This window comes from Gavialis gangeticus, unplaced genomic scaffold, assembly GCF_001723915.1.
Source record: "Gavialis gangeticus isolate Ggan-Ray unplaced genomic scaffold, GavGan_comp1, whole genome shotgun sequence".
NCBI lineage: Eukaryota > Metazoa > Chordata > Crocodylia > Gavialidae > Gavialis > Gavialis gangeticus.
Window position 1 is genome coordinate 4,589,790 of NW_017728998.1, and position 11,117 is coordinate 4,600,906.

The 11,117-nt window shown below is 46.7% G+C and overlaps 1 protein-coding gene across 1 annotated transcript; it reads right to left on the minus strand.

The window, feature by feature from the left end:
- Positions 1–291: 291 nt before the first annotated feature.
- Positions 292–5,597, minus strand: MAP1LC3B (microtubule associated protein 1 light chain 3 beta). The gene is made up of 4 exons (XM_019505426.1): positions 5,486–5,597; positions 3,480–3,535; positions 1,766–1,872; positions 292–786 (listed from the first exon to the last, which is right to left on the minus strand). The coding sequence occupies exons 1-4, from the start codon at positions 5,523–5,525 to the stop codon at positions 612–614; spliced, it is 378 nt and encodes a 125-aa protein (XP_019360971.1). The 5' UTR covers positions 5,526–5,597; the 3' UTR covers positions 292–611.
- Positions 5,598–11,117: the final 5,520 nt, after the last annotated feature.

Below are 11,117 nucleotides of genomic sequence, written 5' to 3' on the forward strand. Positions count from 1 at the left end.
GTTTGATGGGAATACTTAACTATCTGGCACCTCCTTATACAGTGGTGGTACCAAGAAAGATGATAAATTTCCCTCCCCACCACGTGCTGCAACATACTGTAAACACCAAAGCAGAGTGATTCCATAGCTTGACCCAGAAGTTTAGGATAGTCCCTGTTTTTGCTCTCCAGTAGAACAAAAAAACCCCAAAACAACAAACCCTTTCCTTGACAAGCTGGAATTTTTTTTTTTTTTTTTTAAAAGGAATTGTAGAGGGATTTGCCACAAAGATGTCACACTGAAACACATGGGTTCACTACATGAAAAGGTGCCAATTCCTTTATTACAAAGGCCAGCTGAGTGTCCCTTTTATTGGTTATTTACATATGCAAGGTATGGTTCCATTTAGAGTCCAGAAACTTAAGTGTGCCTGTGTTAAATATTACAGCAGGTTTTCAAAGCAGGGTCTGCCTGTCTGTACTGGCACTCATCTCTTTAATATCCACAAACAAGGCAAGGCAAGATGAGAACACCTGCTAAAGCAAGACTACACTATGGTACTGAGGGCAGAGTGACATCCCTTTCATTTTTCTGGGGCATGAGGGTCAAACCAAAATCCTAGGCTAGAAGCCTTACACAGCCAAGTTCACTCCAAAGGTTTCCTGAGAGGCATAGACCATGTAAAGGAATCCATCCTCATCCTTTTCACTCTCGTACACCTCCGAGATGGGCGTCGAGACGCTCACCATGCTGTGTCCGTTCACCAGCAGGAAGAAAGCTTGGTTCGAGTTCAGCTGCAAGCGCCGTCTGTTACAGAAAAGAGAGATGCATTACAGATGCCAATCGCGGGGGCTCCAGCAGGAGGTAAGAAAGGCTCCCCGAGGCAGGATGCACTGCAAGCCTCCATGAGGAATAATTTTCTTTAACACTCTTAATCTAGGGTGTAAGAATCCCAGGAAAGGCAAGCCATTTCTGTGGAGTTAGAACTGGAAGCCTGAGGTTAGAACAGGCTCTATCTGCACATGCCCCAAACGGGGGAGAGGAAAAGCCAGACAGACAACAGCGTGAAGGACAAAGCCATGACTTTTTACATGGTTTACACATGCCTGAGAAGCCAAGTGCTTGGAGTAGCAGCTTATTTTCTTGGGCAGCCCTGACAGGATGGGCCCTGCCTCTGACCCTGTAAGCACCAAATCATCTTCTGCAGGGGGATGGTGGCTTTGTTGCAAGACCTCAAGTAGGAAGACAGGGAGGAAAGCACATGTTTATTTTCTTGAGACCTTGGGTTTTGGAGTGGAGCAATCCCCTCACCCACTGGCTGGGGTGGGTAGGGGGACATGATGGAAACTGCATCATTACTATGTTTCTGCAGAGGTACAAATTTAAGGCAGCCTGGCTTCTGCCCTACACAGCAGCTAGCTTGTACCCAACTTGAGCTGAAGTTTTAGGCACACAGGGAACAAAAGGCCTATTCTACATAACATCCATATGCGAGCTCAGGGGATGTTCCTGCACCATGGCAGGGTTTTGGTACGTACAGAAAGGCGGTGGTGTACACATGGTGTAGAGCTGTGCTAATTAAAGTGCCCCACCCCTGCTTCCCAGAGCATGCCTATAAATGCCTAGGGTGTCCACCACATGGAACAACATATGATCTGGAAGCAGGGAGGATAGGGCCACTTAGAAGTTGGAGAGCCCTGGTTTAAAGGGTCACCCAGCACATTCACCCACTAGCAAACTAGTGAACGAGACTGCAATTTGGATCTGGCACATGTTAACATACTACCTGATGATCTTGATCAGCTCACTCATGTTAACATGATCCGGTACCAGGAACTTGGTTTTATCCAGAACTGGAAGCTGCTTCTCCCCTTTGTACCTTTCAATAATGACCTGGAAAAAAGAAAAATTCAGTTTCAATGATGCACTGGAAGCAGGTGCAAGCAGCTCCAAGGGGATTCCCACCCTTGCATCACTTTCAGTTTAAAAGCATGTAAGAAGAGCAAAGGCCAGACTCCGAGCGGTTATAACCACTTGCAATCTTGCTTTGTTTTAGGTGTGGCAGCTCCTCCGGGGCTCAGCTGCATGTGCACACACCTCTGGTCAAAAGATGTATTGGACAAAATGAAGAGACAAGCAGGGATTTTAGACTCACCATCAGTACAGTTTTACAGCACGGTTCCAATATTGGACATATACCACTGTCTATACAGCATTGTCTCCTCTAGAGCCAGCTTAAACATGGATCTGGCTAAAAAAGCTGTTGCAAAAGGGACCTTGCCCAAATGGGAAAGAACAACATTCTTTTGGTCAGAGGGAAGTTAATGTGGCTGAGGGCCAGCTCAGGCACGTTCAGTTTCCATTTTCCTTTTGAGTGGAGAGTGCAACCCCAGCTTTGGCAATGAGCTTTCTCATAACTTAGGCAAGAACCACTTGCAGTGGCTTTCACTGATGATAATCAGCTTCCAGCACTGAGTTTTTTGATCACATTATTGCTTCTGTCTGCAAAGCAGCAAGGCACCTCCCACCCCTCAGTAGGAGGCCATAAAGCAGGCACAACCCATGGGAAATAAGGGAGGCAGGCAACTGTCATGCAGAGACCAACCAATTAAGCACAGCCTTATTAGCAGCATGGCATTGCTCCCTCTAGAAAATTTCCTTTGGATTTCAAGCTTTGTTTTATCCTTGCATTTGCAGAGATAAGCTCAGACTGCAGCAACCGTGGCAAGAACAGGGACTCCTAATTCACCAGTCACTGGCAGCATCAGCAAGCCCCAGGCAACCTGCCCCTGGGGAAGTCCAGAGGACAAGGCAGCTGTAAATGCAGCAATGGCCCCACCACCGCTACAACAACCAGCATGGCAGAGGTGGCAGGGGGCAAAACCTGAAGACAGAGGATAGTTCAGACAAGCAGGGTGGCCCTGACTAAACAGCAAATCAGACAGGAGAGGTTGAAAGGACTGGAGCTGACAACAGGTGTCAACCCCTTGTGTAACCCAACCCAAACAGGGTAGCTAACAATCCAGCAGGGTAGTGGCACTTCCACAGGCTTCACACATGTCTTCTCTTAGGTACATTTCCTCAGCGCAGGTCCTTACACAGAACTCAAACCAAAGCACGAATGAGTGCTTATCCTTCCAGGTCCTGCTCCCCGTGGAAGCATCCTCATACCCCTCTATCAAGGCCATGAGACTCATTTTAGTTTGAGCTCTGAAAAGCAAGACTTTGGGCTGGCACTGGATCCTTGGAGGTGCAGTTTTGCTAGAAGTCGCACACAGCAACATGGTCATACCCCAGCAGCCCATGTTGCATCCAGGGAGGAGCTGCCACCTTCCAGCCCCTGGGCTTGGGAAACAAGTCTCAGACTCCACAGATCCAAGTCACCCTAAAAGGACAACCCTCAGTCCTGAAGACCCAGCTGATTCATTCCTGGCTCGCTTGCTCTCTCACTGTGGGATGGAAGCGAGGCCTAGAAGTTAAGCGACAACAGCTGTACTTACTGGTATTTTTGTTGGGTGCTGATCTCGAATCAGTCGTACATCTTCTACTCTTTGCTCTGCAGAAGGGAAAAAGAAAAAACACTGTTTATTTAAAATGCCCAGATACATACTAGATGGCTTTTTTCCTGCAATATAAAAGTATGCATGTTTATTCGGCTTTGACTGCCTTGCCAGGCATCTTCCTGTTGAAACAGCAGAATGAAAAACATTAGTAAAAAATGGGAAAGAGAAGTCCATCAAAGCAGTAAGAAACCCAAACTCTCCTGGGAGGGACAGAAGTGTTCTTCAATCAGCAAGGCAACTGCAAGAGGTTAGCAGACACAGTCCCATCGCCTGTCTGCTGAGCAGGCAACATCAACTCATGCAGATTTGCTGCGTCACATCAAATTCTCATCTCCACCTGCCTATTTGTTTAGGTATGACACCACGTGCCCGAAGAGGAAGTCATTGGCTAGACCTGCGTGGGAGCGAGGGCTAACCAAAACAGGCCAGGCTCAGCTTACACCCAGCAGTCTAGTGTTACACAGGTACAGTTTTTTTCTGTTTTGATTGAACTCTGCACGCTCCCAAACACCGATGCTGCTGCCGGAAGCTTCCTTTACAGCCTTTGCCCTAAGCAGTTAGCAAGACAAAGTCCCATTTTCCTTTCAAAGGGAAGTCTTAATGGCACCAACATAACTCTGCTTTGGCACAGTGCAGTCAGACCGGTGTGAACAGATGCAGCTGCCTGGAAATCAGTTCAACCTGCTTACGCCAGGTATAGCTGGCTCCAGAAGCCTAAAATTCGTTTCCTGGTTGACGCATGCTGGGCTGTCTTCATCTCCAAGCACCTTCCCCAGGAGGGAGATTTAGTACTGCAGCACGACGTGGAAGCCGCATTTATTGAACTGATCAGGAACAGGAAAAAAGCCACTATCGGCACCCATCAGTCCGAACCCGTTACTCGTACACAAAGGTGCCGCTAGCCTGCTGTTCAAGGCAGCGTCTCGTCCTCCTCTCCGGTCCGTGCCAAGAGCTCACACGTTACCAGCCACACAAAAGCTTTCACATGCCTAAAAAGGACCCGCAGCACATCCGACACAAGACCCTCAAACACAATTAGTCTCACCCGAGCAAGGATGAAGCAAAAACAAAAACAGAGGGTCATAATGAACAGGCTTTCCATTGACGATTTTCCCCCAGACCTCTTGAAGGCCTTTATACTGTTCCCGTCAGCTCGCCATCCTAGATGCCCACATGACTTTCTAAATTTCCTATAAACGGATGAATTCTTAACACCTATCGTTATGGCTTCCAAGGGCAGAGAAGTATTTCCAGCGAGCGATATCCTCGATGACTGAAGTCACCAGAACTGGGGGAGAGAGATTTGAGGCTGGGAGGGGCGGCAGTGCAGGGAAAAAACAAAACAACACAACCAAGCAAACTATTTCGACTAAACTTCCTTTTCAACTGGGAAAAAGGATGTATTTGCACACAGGAAGCATCGACCGAGCAGCACAAAACAGGAGAGAGAAACCTCCTCGCGGACGACGGACGCCAGCTTCATCCCGTTGCAGAGACGGGACGAGTGCAGAGACAGGGCTCGCTGCAGCTGCTCTCTGCCGTGAACTTAATACCCACGACCGAGGTTGCCCATGGGAGGTGCGGCAACCCTTTTTCGTGGTTGTGGAGTGATGCTATTGCGGAGACAGCCCCAGGAAACGACAGACCGGATTCGCCGGCTTCGTTTGACTTTGCGGAGGGAGGATCCGACACTTGGGGCGGATCAACCCCGCTCCCTGATGCATCCCCACGGGCCCGGCCCCACCAAACGGGGGGTTTGAGGGGAGGAGTGAGAAATCCCATGCGGGGCAGAGGCTGGGGGACGCCACGGGACCCCCCCCACAAGGCGGGGTGCCCCCACCAAAAGCAGGGTGCTCCTGCCCCTCCCCCACCTCCAGAAGGGGGTGCCGCCTCTCTCTAAAAAGGGGGTGCCCCCCACTTCCATAAAGGGGGGTGCCCCTCACCAAAGGAGCGGCGCTGCTTGAAGCTCTTCTCGGAGGGCATGGCGCTGGCGTTGGCGGCGATAGCGACGGTGGCGGCGGCTCAGCGCTGTCTGCAGCTCCCGGGCCCGCTCCACCGCCTCCCGCCTGCGTCATAGGGGCGGGGCCGCCCCGCCCCCGGCACCATCTTGGGTGTGGCGGTTGCGCATGCGCCGCCCCAGTGCCATCTTGCGTGTGGCGGGTGCGCATGCCCCATACTTCGTGGCGCCATCTTGAGTGTGGCCACGCCCTCCCCCCGGGTTTGGCTCCTCTGTGGGGCCACCCCCACGCCACGCGAGACACCGGCGTACCAGGCTCCTAGCTGCGCCACGTCAAACGCCTTCTCATGAGGGACAGTCCGGTTGTCCTCTGTGATGCAAAACCGTATGCCTTCATGTCCGTAGAGGACAACTGGACTGTCCTCCACAATGGCCGGCCCCTCAGAGACGGCAGCCATCGTGTGCGTCAGGGACGGCCTCGACCACGCGCACGGGGCCTGAGAGGGCTTCAGAGCCACCCGTGGAGTGGAGCGGGCCGCTGGCTGGGATTCCCCTCCTTTTCCTTGCTCCGTGCTGTCATCTCCAAGACGCTTTGCCTGGAAACAGGCTGTCCTGCCGCTGGGTTGAGGTGGCGGCGCCATTGGAGGCAGGTGGCTGCCAGCTCTTGATGTCAGCAGCCATTTTCTTGAGTGACACACCTTCAATGGGTCCTTGTTGGCCACTGCAGTCTTTGGTCATAACTAATGGGGAAGGAGAGCACTCCGGTGAAGTTGGTGCTTGAGGATCACCAACGCTGGTTGCACAAATACCAGCATCCTCACTGAACCGGTCTTCCCATTTCACATGGAGGATTTTCCAGAGGCGCCGTTGGCCATACCTCCCCCCACATCATTCCCTTCATACTGGCACCCTACCAACCATTGACATACTCCAACCCCATCGCCCTACAATAGCACAACCGTGTTACCCCTAAATACTCCCACCCCCTGTATACAAGCTCCCCACATTGACCACTGCCCCTTGCATGTAATATTGTCCCCCAGGATCTACGCTGGCAGAGCCCCGCTACATTGGGTTCGACAAGTGTTGGAACTGGATCCCCTAGAACAGAATTAAGTTACACAGTATTGACAGAAAAAAAAAACCAAACTCAGACCTGCCTACATTAATATGCCATATTTCTTGTTAATCATCATGGTACTACTGCAGCATCATGGTGCTACTACAGCATAGTCAAGTCTACAAGTCAAGTCTAGCATTAGTGTAGACTAGCACTACTTGCTTCCCTCTTGTACCACTTGTTCCCCTCTGAACCATGTCCAAATGATATGGCTCTATTACAACCCCCAGTTACAAAAAACTCTTTAAAATGATTAAAAATCTTCCATCTAGTAATACATGTTCCTGATCAACCCCCCAGCTCTCCCCCATGCATCAGCTAAGATGCAGTCATTCACATTTCACTACTGCAAACATGGAAAAAAAAAATACTATTATTTATTTATTAAATAAGTGTATTAAATAAATGCTATTGTATACAACATTACCTCAACATAACTTCAGTTTGTTTTGCAGTCTAGAAGAGAACTATATATGCAGCTAAAGAACTTGCTCCACATCCCATTCCTGTCTTCTTGTAGCTACCTGCTCCTCCACTTATCACATCTCATACTAAAATGCTGAAGCTTTAAGCCAGATCTGGCTAGTGGTTCTGCCTAAGGGAGCAAAGGGTGCTTTTGAACTGGTTTAATTAAAAACCAATGAGGGTCTGCTGGAGAAAATAGGGGTCTTACATTCTTCATAGTAGTTCAGCAGCAAACCCACATTCAGGCCTAGCTGGCTGGGACTTGTCCCTATACCATCTCAAGGCACCACCTTAATTTTAGGTATGTGTATGCTTTCAGTTGCAAGTTATCAGCTATTTAAGGGGAACAGCACCTACCAAAGCTGCACAGAGGAAGAGACATTTTCCTTGGTTTGTAACTGAGTGTTTATTTTCTCCCCTGCACTAACACCGCAAAACAGCTGGGGCATTTTTGCTTAATCTTCCAGAATACATTCCCATTCAGGCTGGAAGCAAATCAAGAAGGTTTTAGCTCTAAGGGAATTTTTATCCCACAAACTAAAGAATAGGAATTTATCATTGATTGACTCTTAATAACCTGAATATTAACCATGGAGTACTTATTATATATTTTGCCTGTTTCTATTAAACTACAGCATGTAAAAAAAATACCTTAGTTTGTCAAGGAGATGGGAAAATAAGTGATAGGAAACTAACATCTGGCAGTAATTTAAGTATAAGAAAGTTCTATGAATTAGTACTTTGCAGGTGCAATCAACTCCAGGAAACTGTAACTAACTATGAAACATCATATATTACAGATCTGTGCTATGAATTCAAGTTACAAGATGCCACATTCATAGGTGATGTTATTTAGATCCAGTGAGGCAACCCAAACTAGACAAATCTTCATTGCAAAGCCTGCCACCACATCACATCAGTTGACCAAGACCTCATTAGATGTGCAATGAAATCATTTCAATTGCAACCCAACTCTACATTTTTTTTTTTTAAACAGGAAAAACAAAAGTCAGCCTCTGCATTGAAAATATTCGATTGTTTCTTCTTTAAACCTGCCTTATGGTACAAGCCGATGCTGTTACACAGGAGGAAGTTTGACTCGGGTCCAACCATCCCTACGTTCCTTTCTTCACAGTCATGTTCTTAGCACTGTGTTTGTTTTTTAAACAAGGGACAGACCTAGTCTTGATGGGGCATGAGTTGGAGCTGCTTCCATAACCAGTCAGAGCACAGGGAACTGCATCAGCAACGTGCTTAGCAAGATGAGCCTGTTTCAGTGCATTAAGAAGCCATATAGTCCAACTGGCTGGTGAACTGGGGATTATTTGTTTCATGGTTAGTTTTCAGGGTGAAACTAGGATTTCAAATTATAAAGATGCCACATTCACATTCTGCAGTGAATGCTCAGCAGGCACCTTATGACTCAAGGCCAAGTATTTCCGGTAGCTATACAATTATAAGATGAGATCACTCCAAATAGGACTGCTAAGGGAAATAGCCTGGAGGTCTATGAATGCTTCCATGCTACCAATAGCCAAAAACTGGAGGTGGAACAAAGTTGGCTGGTTATCAGCAAGGGGATTGATGCATTAGAAACAGACTATGGGACAAAAAACAAACCATATGTGTTCTTTGGTCTCTTTATCCAATGAATGATGAGGGGAATCCTTTTTAAAAGGGACCTCAAAGTTTGAGTTAGTTTATAAAACAGGCTGGACACAGTATTTCATTTTAAATTAATTAACGAGAGAGAGTTGGTACCTCAAAGTCAGGCCTTTCAGAAGTGCCTCCATTTTCAAGCCAAACAAAGCCTTCTTAGATACTGTCTTAAAAAAGCCTCACTATTTAAATTTGTCTGATGTTTTGAAGTAGAGACAGACAATAGAAAGTGAATTTTGTGCTTTTGTCCACAAATTATCTATCAGATGTTACTGTCCTTCAAGCTCGGGCTTCAGAGCAGCAATGCAGAACAGATTAGAAAATTTGACGACTTGATTTAGGAGGCTGAATGGTGATCTCTTTTGAAGATCTTGCTCAGACTACTTTTAATATACCTCACAAAAAACTTTATACCCAAGGGTATAATTGTCCCCATTTAACAGATAGGGAAACAGAGGCAGGATGAATTGGCAAAAAAAAAAAAAGTCACAGATCTAGACAGCTGCAGTGCTGGGAATAAGTAGCAGCTCTGACTCTTCTGCTTGTGCCCCATCCTACAGGCTACAATAGCCATGAAGACTGAAATAGAACAAACCATAGATTTGGCTATTGTTAGATCCTAAAGCAGGTGTTTGCTGTTAAAAAGTCAGCTCTGTGCAGGGATACAGAGCCCCACTTTCAGAATATTCTGTGCCAAGACTTAAATATTCTGCTGCTGTCCACAGAAACATGCAGGCCTACCAGAAGCGTTATCTATTAGCTTTGATTCCTATACGGAGTCCATAAAACAAGAGCCTTAGAAGCTACAGGAAGCAAAGAGGCAAAGAAAAACAATACTGAAATAGGAAAATACAGACCTTCACTTGCCTGTTGTAGGATAGCAGGGCTCATTAATAAAAGGAATTCTTTCCCCAATGTCTCTTAGAAACTGCTCTTGGGGAAAACTGGGTCTCATGCTTTGCATCATGGTCCCTTTGAGCAATAAAGAATTTGAGCTAAAGAGTCTAGAACAGCTAAGAATGACCACCTCCCCCTGCCATTAATTAGCCAGCCATCTGTCAGGACTGTCTATACCTTTCCCCTAGGGATTCCTTATCACACATTAATGAAGAGAAACAGGCTTCTTTAAACCCAGACTACAGCTTCCACATGACTCTCGGTAGATATTTGACTCTACTGTTCCCTATAAACAGCTTTTTTCTGCAGCAACTCAAGGCCTTCAAGAGAAAGAGTTTTTTCTCCCCTCCCCTCATCCCTTCGCTTAGCAGCTTCCTAATTTCACCCATCCTTCCAAGCCAGCTTTGACTACTAGAAAATAAACCTGTTTTTACGTTCCTCAAGCCTGTTTTCACACCACCCATGCTCCAATACAAGCCAAGAGCAACCTTCCTCCTAAACAAAGCCCTCATCACAAGTCTCTTATCATCATGCTTTGGGCTGCCGGCCTCCAGGACAGTTTACTATGTTTTCAATTAAGACTAGCTCACCATCATTAGCCACTACAGAAGCCCTTTTCATACTCAGTATCCTTAGCATGTAAGCTATAGTCACTGTTTAAAAACTAGTTACCTACAATCTACTGCTGGGAAGCCCTAAATGGGAAACAGTGGTGGCTAACTCCTTTTAACCTAAACAGGTCTTTTAATGCACTCACCTAAGGACTCGGCCCACCTCCCAGGACTCAATCCAGTTCTCATCTCAGCTAATTACCAGCAGGTTGAATGACTTGCACAATCAGAGTTACCAATCCATCTCAAGTGTCTCTGATAAGAAACATGTTTTAAAGGTCTTCTCCTTGGACATACAAATTTGCTCGGTAGTTAGTGCTTCACTCTTTTTCTAGCAAATAGTGGTCTTTAGTCCCAGGATTGTTCAGTCAGCATTTACCATCAGCATTTAATTCAACACAGGCATTGAGAGAAAATTGTGAAGCAGCTTTAAAGGCAAAATTCCATAAAAGGAAGAAAAGGCATCTGTATTGTGAGAATCTTGCTCTATAATCAGGATCACAATAGTGGGGCTGGTTGTCTAACCAGTGTCCTCATTCAGAAGAATTGTGGCAAATTGCAACCCTTTTCCCCAAAGAGATGTAGAATAAAAGCTCAGTTAACTTGATTGCGAACAGAGGAAGGAGGATAACAAAAGAAGTTCTCAGAGTGCACCCAGATTGTCTAATTTTTTTCTATTGATCAGACCTGTGGCATCAATCAACGAAGTTTTGGTCTTGAAAGGACTGAGTACAAGGGTGCAGCCATTATCCAAGTTATATAAGTTGTTGTGGGAAAGAACTGAGAATTAGCCAGCCGTTGTGACCATCTGAAACAGCTTTGCTGAGGATTTTAGATCAGTGGTTGCTAACCTTTCTTGTACTAGG